Source organism: Podarcis vaucheri, assembly GCF_965113315.1.
Source record: "Podarcis vaucheri genome assembly, chromosome: 15".
Classification (NCBI taxonomy): domain Eukaryota; kingdom Metazoa; phylum Chordata; class Lepidosauria; order Squamata; family Lacertidae; genus Podarcis; species Podarcis vaucheri.
Genome location: NC_138753.1, coordinates 33,676,895 through 33,694,019, shown reverse-complemented (window position 1 = coordinate 33,694,019; position 17,125 = coordinate 33,676,895). Strand labels below are relative to the sequence as shown.

The 17,125-nt window shown below is 47.0% G+C and overlaps 1 protein-coding gene and 1 long non-coding RNA gene across 2 annotated transcripts in view; both read left to right on the top strand.

The window, feature by feature from the left end:
• The first annotated feature begins 4,129 nt into the window (after positions 1–4,129).
• ESAM (endothelial cell adhesion molecule) overlaps positions 4,130–17,125 on the top strand; it is a 97,092-nt gene continuing 84,096 nt past the window's right edge. The window contains exon 1 of the mRNA XM_082200557.1: positions 4,130–4,272. Within this exon, the coding sequence (XP_082056683.1) occupies positions 4,230–4,272 (43 nt within the window). The 5' untranslated portion in view covers positions 4,130–4,229. The remainder of the gene's footprint in view (positions 4,273–17,125) is intronic.
• On the top strand, positions 4,284–16,235 carry LOC309519670. The gene is made up of 2 exons (XR_014213954.1): positions 4,284–4,503; positions 15,694–16,235. It is a non-coding gene; the product is annotated as an uncharacterized lncRNA (long non-coding RNA).

Genomic DNA, 17,125 nt, shown 5'->3' with positions numbered 1-17,125 from the left:
TTCAGTTCCTCATCTGCAAAATGGGGATAATGGTATTCTACCCTACCAGCAGCTGTATGGTGCAACATGCTTGCTTGTAAAGCTCTTTATGAACTGGTTGCAGAGTATTCAATGCATCCGCGAAGACTGAAAGGGCTAAATCTTCTTCCTCCACTGTGGCAGGGAGATGACCCATCCTAAATGTGAGTACGCCAGAGGAAGGGGGCCACAACTGAGTAGACACAGTCAAGGCCTTTTTCAGCCGGAACTCACCAGAACTGAGTTCCGGCACCTCTCAGATGGGTGCCACTGCCATTATAAGAGAACAAAGGAGGATTTCATGGTGAGTTCTGGCACCTCTCTTTCTAGAAAAATAGCACTGGGCACAGCAAATGTTAGTCTAGGGGGGTAAAGGTCCCAAATTCAATCCCTGGGCATTTCCAGGTAGGGCTACAAAAGACTCCTCTCTTGGACCCTGCTTCCAGTCAGTATAAACAGTGAAGTTAAAGGTTCAATGGTCTGATTCGGTATGAAATGGGACTCATCCATGTTGTGGATAGCAAGCTTCTTTTGCTTTCATTCATTCTGTTGTCCACATGGCAATCTCCTCCGAATCACTGCCTTCCCACACTCTCCACAATCCAGATTTCCTCATACCTTCTCCTTTCCAGAGTATCCACAGCATAAGAAAATCCCTGTGGATTTTGCAAAAGAAAACAAAGGTTCAGTGTACTTAATATTCAAGGGCCATCAACTTTTGAACAGAAGCACTACAGTACAGCCATACCGCACAGTGCTCATTTTGACTCCATGCAGTCAGGGGTGTGAGCATTTTTGTGCTTCTAATAAGGGAGTGACACTTTCCTGCTTATTTTAGGCTGAAACTTGCCAGACTGAGAACACAGCTACGCAAAGCAACTCTGCAAACAATATGTGTGTCAGCTGAGGTGGCTTACACCTATTGAGTGTAATCTAGGGCAGCCTCCTGCAAGCTAGCAGGAGTGTAATCTAGGGCAGCCTCCAAATGTTGGGTTTGGTGGGAGCTGTAATCCAAGGTTGGGGAAGGATGCTGCGGAGTGTTCCCAGTTCCCAGAGAGGTAGCCATGTTAGTCAGTCCCAAACACAATGCATCTTGCAGCTCTGTTAAAGAGGAACACAATTATTGTAGCAGAAACTATGTGGTGTATGATGTGTTAAGGTAAAAAGGTAAAGGACCCCTGGACAGTTAAGTCCAGTCAAAGACGACTATGGGGTTGTGGCGCTCATCTCACTTTCAGGCTAAGGGAGCCAGTGTTTGTCCACAGACAGCTTTCTGGGTCATGTGGCCAGCATGACTAAACCGCTTCGGGTGCAACAGATCACCATGATGGAAGCCAGAGCTCATAGAAACACCATTTACCTTCCCGTCACAGTGGTACCTATTTATGTACTTGCACTGGCATGCTTTCGAACTGCTAGCTGGGACAGAACAACCGGAGCTCACCCCGTTGCAGGGATTCAAACCACCGACCTTCCAATCGGCAAGTCTAAGAGGCTCAGAGGTTTAGACCACAGCCTCTCAGTTGGTAGCAGGTATATAAGACACATACACCCTTGAGTGTATTGTAGGGATAGCCAACATGCTCCCCTGCAGATGTTATCGGACTACAACTATCATAATCTCTGATCATTAGCTATGATGGCTGGGGCTGGTGGAAACTGGGAGTCCAGCAACATCTGGAGGGCTACAGGTTCCCCATCCTGGTGAAGAAAGAGAAAACGAAAAGCTTGAGGACAGATGGTAGTTAAATGCAAGATCTACATACCATGGCCCTGTTTGTACCAAGAACATGCTAATTTCCTAAAGTCAGCATAAAAAACTGCCTCTATAGAATTGGAAGGGACCCTGAGGGTTCTCTGTTCCAACCCCCTACAATGGAGGACGCTCAGCTTGATCAAACATGACAGATGGCCACCCAACGCCTGCTTTTAGAAGTCCAAGGAAGGAGAGCCCACCGCCTTCTGAGGGCGTTCGTTCCACCGTCAAACAGTTCGTACCACCAGAAAGTTCTTCCTGATTATTTAGTTGGAATCTCCCTTCTTGTAACTTGAAGCCATTGATTTGACTCCTAATCTCCAGAGCAGGAGAAAACCAGCTTGCTCCACCGTCCATGTGAAAGCCCTTTAGATATTTGAAGATGGCTATCATATCATAGGGATGCGGGTGGCGCTGTGGGTTAAACCACAGAGCCTAGGGCTTGACGATCAGAAGGTCGGTGGTTCAAATCCCCACAATGGGGTGAGCTCCCGCTGCTTGATCCCTGCTCCTGCCAACCTAGCAGTTCGAAAGCACATCAAAAGGGCAAGTAGATAAATAGGTACCACTCCGGTGGGAAGGTAAACATTGTTTCCGTGCGCTGCTCTGGGTTGCCGGAAGTGGCTTAGTCATGCTGGCCACATGACCCGGAAGCTGTACGCCGGCTCCCTCGGCCAATAAAGCGAGATGAGCGCTGCAACCCCAGAGTCGGCCACGACTGGACCTAACAGTCAGGGGTCCCTTTACCTATCATATATCTCAGCCTCTTCTGCAGGCTAAACACCCCCAACCCCCTCAACTGTTCTTCCTAAGGCTTGGTTTCCAGGTGATGCAGTGGTTAGAGGGTCAGGCCAGGACTAGGGAGACCCAGGTTCAAATCCCCCCTTGCCTGTGAAACTTAGGTGACTTAGGCCTAGGTGGCCTTACCTAAGTCTTTACCTTTAAGCCAAACCTAATTTACAGGGTTGTTGTGGAGGTAAAACAACCCAGGAAGCAGTATTATGCCGAGTTAGAATTTTAATCTTTCTAGCTCGGTAACGCCTGCCCTGGCTCACAGGGTTTCAGACAGGAGCCTCTCCCAGTCATACGTGGAGATGCCATGGAGGATTGAACCTGCAGCCTTCTGCATGCCAAGCAGAGTCACCCCCCTTCTCCTGAGGAGGGAGCGGGGGAGAGAACTAAGTATATCAGCTTGAGCTCCTTGGAAGAAAAGCAAAAAACGAATAAGTAAATAAATATGTAATCAACTAAACTGACAAATTCCGGCATTTTCAAGGTCTGTGCTTAATCCAGGACTTCCCAAACTTGGCTCGACAGCTGCTTTTGGACTACAACTCCTATCATCTCCAGCATAGGAGCCAACTCCTAGAGGTCGAGGTCCCTTCGCCCCCCTCCCTCATTAATTTTTTTGAGCCCCTCTCCCCCGTTTATAGGCATTGCCATTCAAATGGTGTGTGTGCCAGTGGCGTAGCGTGGGTTGTCAGCACCCAGGGCAAGGCAAGTAATTTGCGCCCCCTAACCTGTGGATTTGCGCCCCCTAACCCCCAGATGTTGCGCCCGGTGCGGCCGCCCCCCCTGTACCCCCCACGCTACACCACTAGTGTGTGCACTGCATCTTGTGATTGGTTATGCACACAGGAGCCAAGGGGCTGAGTGGGTCTTCTGCCTCCCCATAAAATATTTGAGGGGGGCGCCCCCCCCAAGTTGATTGCCATTCAACTAGCGTGCGTGTGCTGCATCATGTGAATGATTATGCGGGGCGGAGTTTACCTGCCCCCGCCCCCAATGTTTTATTCAAGTTGGCACCCCTGATCCCTAGGTAGCAGGAGCAGTGGTCAGGGATTCTGGCGGAGATATCTACGCAGCTCGCTGACTTCTTCGTGGGTCCGAATGAAAGGATCGCGTTAGGCTTTTTTCTTTCGCCTCCCCCGCCCCCCCCCTATTCTTCCTGGCTCCACCGGCAGCGACGGCGTCAAGCGGGCAAGCTGCCATCGACCAGCATCACCAGTTGCAGCGATATCCCAAATCGGCCCCCGTTCTCTACCTGCTTGGCGGGTGCCTTGCAACTTAAACGCCCTTGCTTAGCCCCCGCCTCTGCGATCTGGAAGGGTTCAAAACAAGACGAAGCAAGAAGCCGTCTCTGGTGATCACAGTCGGCTTCCTCCAAACAAGAGCTGCAACCCCGGATCCCTTCCTCGCCTCTGGCGTCTCTAACCGCCACCTGTGCGCTCCGCCCGCTTGGCACCTGACGGGGCTCCTCCCTTTTCCCGGGGCGCCGCCCCCTGCCCTCCCCCACCTGCCGGACACGCCCCCGCTCCAGTGGCTCCTCCCCCCTCCGGTTTCCCCGCCTCCCCCTCGCCCCAGCTCCCGGGCTCCGGCTCCTGCACCTGCTGCTGCTGCTGCTTTCGCTTTTCTCCTCGCCGCGCGTCGGGCGCCTCCTCGGGGAACGGGCGCGATGGAGCCTCTGCCGCTGGCGCTGGGATTGGCTGCGTTGCTGGGTGAGTGAGATGGTCCGGCGGGAGGGATCGGACGGAGGGCGAGGAGAGCGCGGCTTTCCACCCGGGGCGACGGGGCCCGAGCCTTCGCCCAGCCCGTCGGCCGGGGTCTCCCCTGGGCGCCTCAGGTGCGCCTCCGGAGGCGCTTTCCTTCCTCCGCCTGGAAGCGCCCCGGCTAGCCCCGCGTCCCCATCTCCCTGGAGTTTCCGAAGTGGCCGCGATCCTTCCCGGCGCGTAAGCTCCGGCTAGCGCAGCTGGGGACGCACTTTTTTGAAGGTGTTGATGGGGTGGATCGTGAATAGGATTGTGCTGCGCGACCCCTCGCGCCAAGGAGGTGAAGAGTGCGGGCGGCGCAATTCGCTCGGCTGCATTGAAAGGCGAACTTGGGCTCTCTATCTAACCCCGGGGATGGCAGAGGGCTGCTCCGCTCGCTTACTGCGAATTTGTTGCCCTCCCTAAGAACCTGGCTAATCAGCGTGCAACTGGAGTAGGGTCTTTGGTCGGTTTAGTTTTTTCCTCTGCGATTGATGGAGGAAACTGGAGATCCTCTAATGATCCTCGTTAAGGATTGTCAGCAGCTGGGCAAGAACCCGGCGGTGTGAGTTCACTCCGGATTAACGCAGTAAAACCAGCTAGGCTGTAATCTTGGGCTTGGGTAGAGTTTGGATCGTAGAGAGGGCTCGCTTTAGGTGAGAATCTAGCAAGCTGATTCCTATGCGTGTTTACTTGGAGATAAATCCCACCAGTGCTGGACTTGTGCCCAGGCGCATGATTGTGACCTGAGGTCTGTGTCTGCATAGATGCTTATGCTGGCATGTGGGCAGGTGGTACCAGAGTATGGTCTGATGGTACATGAGGCCACCACCTTGCTGAAGGTAAATGGGTCTGGCTCTGGTCAGTGCCTGGATGGGAGACGACATGTATGCTGCCCTATGAGCTGTGTGGTTGCAGTCAATTGCTGCGTGGTTCTGGCTAATTGCCGTGTATGGGCAGTGAATGAATAGCTCTGTATGGTTCTAAAAACACCTGGAAGTCCCACTTCTGCCATAGATCCACTGCCACTGGTGAGAGCCAGTGTGGTGTAGCAGTTGTGTTGAGACACTGGAGAGCAGGGCTTCCATTCCATGAAGTTCTCTGGGTGATTGTGGATCATGGCCACTCTCTCTGCCTAAGCTGCCCCTGCAGGGTTGTTGTGAGGCTGGGGGGGGGAGATTTTGAGTTCTTGGAGAGAGGGTGGGTGGGCAACAAAATAAAATAAATAGGACACTTGTGTGTTTCTGTTCTGATTCCCTCCCCCACCCCCCCAAAGGAAAATCTTAGAAATGATCTTCACAGGATAGTGGTGAGAGGAGTCAGGAAAGATGGTTAAATGCTCTACATGGGTTGGAGAAAGCTGTTGCTGGACTCCAGCTGTTGCTAGACTACAACTCCCATCACCACTTGGCATGTTGATTGATGAAAATTGGGAGTCTGGCAACATCTGGTGAGAGCATCATATTAATCATCTAGAGGGCCACAGATGCCCTGTCTCTGCTCAGTGGGTGAGAGGTGCTTGATATCATTTGGATGTGAGCTGAGGTGCAAGTTAAACTCTCATCTAGAAGGGAAGGTTTCTTTCCTCCCTCACCCCTCCCTTTCCTTTGCTGCCTGGTTACAATAAGCCTCTGCAGCTAATCTCTCCAGTCAAGTTCTGCTCCCCTACCGTTTTTTCTTAATCCATCCTGAAGGAGAGGAACATTTGTTTACTTTAATCTCCTTACTGTATTTGCCAACCACCTTTTCCATAGTTCAAAGCAGCTCAGGCATTCTGAAATGCATCCATCGCATTGCCGAAACAATGTTAAGATCATACTCTTTAATAAAACACATGGAGATGTGGAATGACACTCAACAGGCCAACGGAAACCTTAGTTAACAGAACCTGCTCTCTGGGAAAGGAGAGCCGTGAGAAAACAGCCAATGCGAGTCACATTCCTGGTTACTGAGGAGTTAACAAATGTGTTGTAAACCATGATGCGCACTTGAATCTGGAGATAGCTTGTGGTTGTGCACTCTAAGTTTGGTAGAACCTGTGTAGAATCTGTGATTATAAGTGACTTATTGACCTACTCTTAGGGAGAGGGGAGAAATTTGATTTGGTTTGCATTTAAAGGTGAATCTACCTAATTCACACTTTCTCTGGAACAATGTCAGCTGCGACACAGCTACCCTTCAAAATTTGCACTGCTCTGAATTTTGCAGTGCAGTTTTTCAGCCAAGTAATGGATATGAAAATGCATATACTAAAAGCATGAATGGCAATGTCTATATTAGTGGAAAATAACATACAGAATGCATTATATTAGGGGAAATGGCTTGCAAAAAAATGTGTATTTCAGGCAAAATAGCATATGAAATGTGTATATTATGAGAAATTTGCACCAAAATGCTGATGAATTTTCATGAAAATCAATCAGGCAATGTTTATTGTAGTCAAAAACAAAACGATGATGTAGAAATGTGGAGAGTTAAATATAAGGTTGGGAAAAAAACATAAGGAACTGAAACTGGCAGATCCACACATCCTGCACTTCCCCCTCCCAGTTCCTTAGCAGTTTATTACCCATGCCTCAGACTGTCTATTAATCATTTATGGATCCATCCTGAATGATACATTGGGGACAATTTAGGACAATGGTCTTCAGGTTGTGAGATGTGCCTTCAACTTGGGAATCCTCCCAGCCTCATTGACATCTTTCATTTGCTTGAGAGGAGGAGAAGAGGAAGGCCAAACAGAGGAACAAGATGGGTGTATATGGATAAACGCTCCTCAACATATAAAACCAGGATCAAAAGACCATCCAGCTTGGGATTTAAGCTGAAAAAGCACTCAATCACTTTTTCACCACTTGTTGCTTCCACACAGTCTGCACGTTTCCCTCATAATCCTGTTCTAGTAGCAGGCTTAGTGTGATATTCTACTTCTAACAGGACTGATAGTGTGCAGTTGTAGTTATTTTTACTTGCTGTGCAGATTTTTGTTATTTCGTGGAGCATCTTGGGGTAGCTGTTGGTTGGTGTTGAGATGGTAACTAGTGATATCATCTGTCTAATGATGGGAGGAGAGAGAAATTGAACACAGGAAACCAACTTTAATGCCCAATTGGTTTAAGTGAGAGCATTTGACTCATGGTGGTCACCAGAACTAGAAACGAAAACTATTGTTAGCGTGTCAGATTTTTCCTGGATAGTGATTCGGGGTGTGTAAATGACTAATTTAGTTTCATTAATGTCAGTGGGTCTACTCAAGTAGAATAACGTTCTCTTATATGAAGACTGCAGCCACAGAATTGTATCCAACTGAAATTAGTGAACTTAAGTTAGTCAACTCCATTAACTTCAATGGGTCGACTCCAAGTACAACTAGCAGTGGTTACAACCCACAGATTTTTATTTGTTAGTACTGAAAATACAAGTATATAAAGCTGTCCTTTTTCCTGTCTGTATCTGGTGCTAGCATATTTCAGTTTAGAACCCTATGCCATTTCTTCTAACTAACACATGCAGAGAGGTGGAATCACGTATACACATTGTATACACTGTATACACATTGACACTCAGTGTTCCCACAGTGATCTGTTCACATAGACTCCCAGTGCTTGAGATGAGCTTCCCCTCCACAAATTTGCCCAGTCCTCTTTTAAAGCCACCCAAATTGGAGGCCATTGCAGCCTCCTGGGGGAGCAAGTCCCATACAGTGGTACCTCGGGTTAAGAACTAATTCATTCTGGAGGTCCGTTCTTAACCTGAAACTGTTCTTAACCTGAAGCACCACTTTAGCTAATGAGGCCTCCCACTGCTGCCACGCCACCGCTGCGTGATTTCTGTTCTCATCCTGAAGCAAAGTTCTTAACCCGAGGTACTATTTCTGGGTTAGTGGAGTCTGTAACCTGAAGCGTCTGTAACCCAAGGTACCACTGTAGTTTAACTGTGCACTGCATGAAGATCTAAGCCTTGCATTGTCTTGGTACGGCTGGCTAGTTTCTATACATGCTCTGCTATTCTTCATCAAGACAAGCAGAAGACGTTAATAAAACTGCAAGGGCACGTTCCAGCCAGGGGAAAACAGTCATGGAGGGTACAAACTGGCCGGTTTGGGATGTGGCCTGAAGGGAGCCCCAAAGGTCTGAAAGAGAGGCTAGGAGGGTTGCTTTTTGCATCCCATGTGATTTGAGCCTATGCATCTAGATCACTGTGTAAACGTGGGTGTCAAACATACACCAGGAGTTGAAGGTGCAGGCAACACGATCACTCACTTTGTCCTCTATGCAGATAACAGATTAGGATGTCGGTACAGCACTTTGAACTTTTGGGTCTTGGAGTCAGAAGAGGGCACACACTGTTATCACTGTTGGCTTTCTGTTGTTCTTATCCTCTGCCCTTTTCTGAACTACTCTCTTGTTTGTTTGTCTTGGTAGAACTTGGACGGCAACTACTTCTTCTCGGGGCAGCTGATAATCTGTTTGTATACTGTTGTGTAAATGTCGGGGGCCTCTAGCAAACACTTACACAAATAATTTCTGGGAAAGGCTGTGAGAGTACTAATCCGTGGCAATATATTCCAGGGTCTAGTTCATGACTGCAATTGCACCAGACCTGAGTAGCCAGGAAAGAGGGGCACGAAATCACACAGACTTAAAAGAAGAGTTTGGATTTGATATCCCACCTTTCACTCCCCTTCAGGAGTCTCAAAGCGGCTAACAATCTCCTTTCCCTTCCTCCCCCACAACAAACACTCTGTGAGGTGAGTGGGGCTGAGAGACTTCACAGAAGTGTGACTGGCCCAAGGTCACCCAGCAGCTGCATGTGCAGGAGCGGAGACGCGAACCCAGTTACCCAGATTACGTGACTACCGCTCTTAACCACTACACCACACTGGCTCTCAAAAGAGAGCCCAGCGGACTGTATTCTGGGCACATACATACACACATGATCTGTACCGGGGGAACTAAAAACTTTGCCATCAAAATAAATTGGGGGGAGATGAAAAATTCTCAAAGTGTGTGATTGATCATTTGTTGTTGTTGTTTTACGTTTTCTGTAATTTTTTTACTTGGAGCAGTTTAGTGGCTTTGCAGACTTAGGCTACTGTAAGGATAGCAGTGAAAATAGTGTGGGGAGATATGGCCCCAGCCCCCCTATGTCACCCCGAAACTGCACATCCCTCTCCCCAAACCACGCCCCCTCACCACCCATTCTTTGCTCCCCCCTTGAGAGTTGTTGCCTAGCTGGAATGTGTGCTTGAGTTCTGGCAATACTCTTTGCTTGCTTGGATGAAGGATAGAGTGGGGAATATGGGTAAAAGGACCCTGGACAGTGAAGTCCAGTCAAAGGCAACTATGAGGTTGCGGCACTTCTGGTGCAACGGAACACTGTGACGGAAACCAGAGCGCATGGAAATGCCGTTTACCTTCCAGCCGCAGTGGTACCTATTTATCTACGTGAACTGGTGTGCTTTCAAACTGATAGGTTGGCAGGAGCTGGGACAGAGCAACTGGAGCTCACCCCATTGCACGGATTCGAACCACCAACCTTCCGATCGGCAAGCCTAAGAGGCTCAGTGGTTTAGACCACAGCTAGCCTAACGTAAAACTAATATTCATTGCTCTGGTCACTTTCACCTCTGGCCCTGGCTGCCACTGGAAAGTGGCCCCTGGGAAGTTTTTCAGGAGGGGATGTGGCCCCCTGGCTGGAAAAAGGTTTCCCATCCCTACTTTATGGAAATATGCTGTTGCTGTTAAGAATAGTATTTATTGGTGGCTTTAAAAAAAGGAAAGAAATGGAACTCAAAATGACCATTAAAAACAAGGATAAAACAACCTAAAATACAAAAGCGGCCAGATCCTAAGAATGCCTTACCATCTTAAGATCTGCTCTGGGATGATTTTGTGGGTAGATGGGAATAGACTGAAGTACCAGGCACTTCACTGTAGAAATTAAGCCCAGCCTCTAATGTGTAGTGTGTTTGTGTGTCCCTATTTGGAGAGGTTGACTTCCCAAGTCATCTCCGCTGGGACCCTTGCCCTTGCATGTTTCCTTTAAGTCTTATTATGCTTTCCTCCCCCTCCCCCCACCCAGCCCTACGTGACATAGGACATTTGAAGCACGAGTTCTGCGAGTTTGTGGAACTGCCTCTACGTAAAGGAAGTGGCATTTGCCTGATAGCTTTAAAAGGAGATGGAAACGATGACTCCAAAACACAACATTGGGAACATTTTATTATTATTATTATTTTAAAAAATGCATTCTCCCCAGGGAATGATTTGGGTGGACCATGGCTTTTATTTCTAGCTCTGTTTTCCAGGATCTTGTTGTAACATTCTGAGCTGCACAGCGATGCAGAGAAAAATTACGTACTGACAAGGCAGGGATACAGGGATCCTATTAATTAGATTCCCTCTACCCTTCTTGAATGTAACAGGAAGGGAGCATTTTGTATTGAGCCATGTGATTCCAAACCTCTTCTTGTGATGTCGTAAATCCAGGGTCCCCTGCAGACTTGTGTGAGGTTCTCTTTTTTTGGTGGGTATTGGACTATGCATATCTCATTCTGCTTTATTTCTGTGGCGCTTCCTCAGTTTTTTTGCATTATTGCTGTCTGAAGGGTCCCACTGGTGCTGTAGCACAGCAACGGAAGTAGAAAAACCCCTGGAACATATGTGGATATAAAACCTTACAGGTTATCAAGAGGAAGCCCCAATAAATGCACTCATAGGAAACAAAGTAGTTTTTCTTCCCCCAAAAAATTTCCAGGTTCTAACTGTACTGAAAGCAGGATTGTGTATAATTTTCCTAATATCATCCTGGACGCACATTATCAGGAATGCACAATAAAAAGGACAACAGGAGAGACTCAGGCTCTATACTTGATAGTGCAACTAACTCCAATATGAGTTCTGTTGCTTTAGGGAGACTTGTGTACACACCTAGTGTTGCAAAGTTAAAGAGTCCATAGTGGGCAGTTTGCAAGATGTGATACGATAACCTTTATTGTCATTGTCCCATACAGAACAACGAAACTGAAAAATCTACATAAGACATTCAAAAACCATCAAGCCTGCTATCCCAGCTATCCCAACCTGGTTAGCCCCCTAAAAACTCTGATACCCCTTTTTAAAATACAGTATACTCCCATAGAGACTCCTTACACTGCGTTTAAAACCAAAATCACATTTGAATAGAAACTGTTTCTCAGGCAGCTTGTCCTAGTCTTTATAACCCTGTACCTTCTTCCAGAAGTCAGAAGCTGAAAGAGATCCTGCGCTATCTCTGCAGCTTTCTTATGGCACCTGGAAGCATAGATTTGATCCAAGGTGGGAAGAGTGCACCCAGTTATTCTCTCCGCAGTCTTTACAACCCTGGACAGCATTGTTGGCATCACCTTGGCCAAGATTGTAGAGGAAGCAGTTATTCCAATGCTCCTTTCCATGTCTTGCAGACAGCTCCCATAGCTATAGACATCACTTGTGTGAATTGGTCCCACTGAACTTGGTAGGACTTACCGTCACCTCTGGGCTGTGTAAGCCCAGTGGCTTCTGGGCAATGAATGAACATTCACCTGCAGGCAACTGCTTCCACTTGGTGTACAATTGGTAGCTGGAAGTGAGGTCTTTTAGCCCTACCTGATGCTAAGCTACCAAATGATATGCTACTAGGACCTGGGAAATAGCAAGACTGCCGCCGGGGTGGACTACCTGTGGCCCTCCAGATTTTGTTTGTCTCCCACCAGCCAGCATGGCCAATGGTCAGGGATGATGGAAGTTGTAGCAATCTCAGGCGGGCCACAGGTTCCTCTAGTTCAGGGGTCTGCAAAAAGAGCCACTTGGACCCGTTTCCGAAGAAAAAAAACCTGGGAGCCGCAAAACCATTGCAACATTTAAAGCATGCGTGCCGCTGCCCTCCGATCTGCCAGCGGGCGGGAAGGTGACGTCAGGACAGTGCGTGACTAACGCACGCACCGCCCCCATGCGACGTCACAGCCAGTACAGCGCCCGCCACAGTGGGGAGTGTCGGGGCGCACAATGCGCCTCCTCCCCTCGCTAGTATCTGCCCCGGAGCCGCGGCAAAGGTGTAAAAGAGCCACATGTGGTTCCGGAGCCGCGGGTTGCTGACCCCTGCTCTAGTTATTTGCAGGATTCTTTGGAAATTTTCACCCAAACAACTTCACTGCCACAAGTTAAAAAAGTTTCTCATCCCATTGAAGCAGCCTCCCACCTACAGGATTCTGGTCTTTCAGCTGTTTCTCCCAAATCGTCTGTCTTGAATCTCGCAGAGGGTCCTTAAGAAACATCACTAATCACTCTCCCTTTCACCCAGGGTGCAAACAGCTGTCTTAAGATACCCTGCCGTTCTTGCTGACATTGCCATTGATGGATTTCATTTAAATGTTTGAATTCTGTTGCACCTCTCAGATCTTTCCTCTTGGTTTCCTTTGGAATCTGTTGTCACTGATGGCTGCTAACCACAATGGCTATGTCCTACCTCCATGAGAGGCGTTGTGCATTTGAATTCTAGTTTCTGGGAATTGCAGGTGGACAGAGTGCTGTTGTGCTCATGTCCAGCTGAACTAGGTGGCTATGGGCATGATCCAGCAGGCTGGTTTGCCTTACACTCTTCGGTGTTCATGACATGCCCATAGTTGGTTGATCTGATAAGCTTTTAGTTTCCCCCTTGTTGAATAAACTTTGGCCAGCCTGATCTGTGGGAAAATTTCCAGTGTTGCTCACACACAAATTTGCACCGGAAGGAAGCGAGGTCATAATCATCTTAGCCATCTGTAAAAAGGGAGCAAAAAAAGAGGTTTGCTATTGGGCTGCTAGCAACTGATTTGAAGGGACATCTGTGGCAGAGCATTTCATTTGCATGCAGAAGGGCTTGGGTTCAATCTCTGGCATTTTCCAGTTACAGTAGTACCTCTGGTTAAGAACTTAATTCATTCTGGAGGTCCGTTCTTAACCTGAAACTGTTCTTAACCTGAAGCACCACTTTAGCTAATGGGGCCTCCCACTGCCGCTGTGCCGCCACCACATGATTTCTGATCTCCTCCTGAAGCAAAGTTCTTAACCCAAGGTACTATTTCTGGGTTAGCGGAGTCTGTAACCTGAAGCGTATGTAACCTGAAGCGAATGTAACCTGAGGTACCACTGTACAGAGATGAGGAAACTTTGGCCCTCCAAATGTATGGTGGTACCTCTGGTTGCGAATGGGATCTGTTCTGGAGGCCCGTTCGCAACCTGAAAGGAACGCAACCCGCGTCTACGCGTCTGTGCATGTTGTCGATTCACCACTTCTGCGCATGCACGTGAAGTCATTTTGCGCGTCTGCACATGCATGAGCGGCAAAACCCAGAAGTAACCCTTTCTGGCTCATCTGGGTCACCGTGAGACGCAACCTGAAAATGCTCATCCTAAAGCAAACAGAACACGAGGTATGACTGTAGTCCCTTCAGCCCCTGTCTGCACTGCCAGTCATAAGGCATGATGGGAGTTGTAGGCCAAGAATATCTGGAGGGATGTAGGTTCCCCATCTCTGAGGTAGCAGGTGAGAGGCAAATCTGCTCTACTTGCATAGGGAATACTGAGCCAGATGGACAAATAGTCTGATTTGCTATAATGCTCCTAAATAGACACACATGCCTGTCCAGTTAGTTTATGTATGTGAAATTGGGGGGTGGAGGAGCATCTTTGACTTTTCTTCAAAATGTCTTGCCCTCACCTTGACCATGGGGATTTGTCTTGGAACCCACCTAAGACCTTGGCTATCAGTCCAGGCACCTGCTGCTCTTCAAGGGATATCAGCTGAGTTAAAAAAACACAACCCAACCCTTTCAAACCTCTAAGTGTTTTGTGATCTAAATTACCTCTGAAAGACAACTCACTATTGCTGATTAAATTGGTCCCCCCATGAAACAAAATCAGAATGGTAAGAGTTAAAAAGCAGTCAGCTAGCTGCTAAGTATTACAGAGTAGCCAATTCTCTTCCCCCCCCCCCTTCCCGAATTTTTATTCTCTTGAGTTTTAAAGTTCCTCCTGCCCTGGGGTCGTGAGAAATGCAACGAGGGACTTTCTCAACAAGCGTTGTGCTCAAGGCCAACTCATATCTGTTAATTTTATAAATAGTTCCTGCTCGCAAACAAACTTTTTTCTCCCCCTTGCAACTTTGAATTGGGAATGAGATACTCCCATTCCTACTAGGAAAAGGTCTAATTACGAGCACATTTGCACCATACAATTAGAGCACATGGCTTCTGCCAAAGCATTCTGGGAACTGTAGTTTAAGAGTGCGGGGAACTGTAGCTCTGGGAGGAGTAAACTGCGGTACCCAGGATTCTTTGAGGGAAGTCATATGCTTTAAATATGTGGTATGGATAGTTATCAGCCCCAGAGAAACAAAGAACGGTAACCTTCAGTCTTCTATTTTGGAGGGTTTCCCCCCTTCCCTCTGTCTACTCTTCCATAGTGAAACTAGCCATCTGGGCACCTTCACAAACCAGCAAGAGTCCATCAAACTAATACTGAGACAGAGGGAACAGTGCTGGTCTCTTGGTTTAATTTCTGTCTTGATTTCACATCGCGTAATCATCTTAATCTTATAGACCCAGGTCATCAAATGAAATCCGCCTTCATCCTTTAATTCCCAAATGTTTAATAGCTTATAGGGGAGGAATCTGTGATTGGAGGACTGTGGTCAGGAATTATGGATGGGTCTCTGAAATGCCCAAAGTCTCCCTTCTCTCTGATTTGTGGTTCAGGTATTCACTTGGCTCTTTTGAAAGCAAAATTTGGATTTATCGGGAACAATGATTTTTAAAGTCTGGAATAGTGTGGCTCCCTGCTAATTGGGCATTTCTCATCTTTCCCATCTTTCCCACCAGTTACCTTTTGTTCTCTTTTTTCATCATTCAGGATTTGTTTTGAAAAACTAAAGGGGTGGTGATAAACAGGTTTCTTCCCATTCACGTATACAGCAGAGTATGGGCTCCTCCACACAACCCTGTTTATTGAGTGTTCATCTTGATTTGCTTGCAGAAAGCTTACATGGAGGCTAGATTGTGTCTTTATTGAGTGTTTGTTCTGATTTGTTTGTGGGGAGGCTATACAATGAGCATTCACCCCAGCTTACTTATGCAGTGGTTTTTCACCCCACGATTTTCTATGCATTTCCCTGTCACTTTCCAAACAGCAAAAAGTCCATTTTTGAAATGTGGATTTCTTTTGCTTTATCTTTAATCCGCTTTAATTGCGCAAACTTAAATTTCCCAGTGATGCCCTTGAATCATTCCCACAAAGTAGTGTCATCCTGGTGACACCTTGAGAAAATTAGATCTTTTGAAGTCTGTCTTATATTGCACTCCACTTCCCCTGTTTTCCTTTTGTTGTTGTTTAGTCGTTTAGTCGTGTCCGACTCTTTGTGACCCCATGGACCAGAGCACGCCAGGCACTCCTGTCTTCCCCTAAACAAGGGAGCATCCTACTGTAGATCAAAATGATGCAAGGAAATCGGATCCTGCCAAATGTTGCAATGGATCAATGTTAAGTTTTTTGTTTTTAATTTTTATTTTAGTATTTTATTATTATTTTGAATTACATGGCGGGGAGCACTCGATAATCTTTTCAGTGCTTAGGCCCTCCAAAGGTCTTCATCTGACCCTGGCTACAGCATCTGCCTTGTGTGCAGAAGGCCTCAGCTTCAATCCCCAGCACCTCTAGATAGAGCTGGAAATGGGTGGGAATGTAGAGAAGTTAAATTTTTTTGGGAAATGATATATAATGAACTGAAGAAAATGTTTAAAATGACATTTGTTAAAAAAAAAACCCAGAATCATTTCTGTTAGGGATTGTAGGACAAGACCTGCCAAGGAAAAGAAAGTATTTATTTATGTATGCGACAACAGCGGCAAGAGTCTTGATAGCACAAGGATGGAAGAATGAGGAAACCCTGACAAAAGAACAGTGACAAGAGAAATTGATGAACTGTATGCTGAACTGGCTAAATTGACATACAAACTGTGAGATAAGGACAACTTGACTTTAAACAAGAATGGGAGCTTTTTACAAATGATCCAGAAAGACAACAAAATGAATTGGACTCCTTGGCAGGTTTTGAATAAACATACACAAATTTATTGATTGATAACATGGCAGACAGATAATGTAAGGATTTGTATAATTTTATAACATGCAGAGAATAATATGTGTTGAGAAATCAGAGGAGCTGAGGGAAGTCTCTGGGGTGGGGAGGGAGGGTTTGAGGGGGGTGGGGGAAAATAATGAATATGATATGTTTTGATAGGTTGTTATATTGAAACTGCTAATAAAAATATTTTAAAAATAAATAAATAGATAGAGCTGGAAATGTGGCCAGTCTGAAACTCAGGAGAACGCCAGTCACTGAGTGCAGAGGTTGCTCATCTAGATAATGGACCAGTGTCCTCACTCAATATAAGACTGTTTCGTATGTTCTTGGATCACCCTTTTGGGAAGTGCATTCCACACCCGTCTCCTGTGTGCTCCTTTTACTGTCCTGCACCCCCAATTTCATCATCATCATTATCATTTATTATTTCTACCCTGCCTGTCTGTCTGGGTTTCCCCAGCCACTCTGGGTGGCTCCCAACAGAATATTAAAAACACAATAAAACATCAAACATTGAAAACGTCCTTAAACAGGGCTGCCTTCAGATGTCTTTTAAAAGTCAGATAGTTGTTCATTTCCTTGACATCTGATGGGAGGGTGTTCCACAGGGTGGGCACCACTACCGAGAAGGCCCTCTGCCTGGTTCCCTGTGACCTCACTTCTCACAGGGAGGGAACCACCA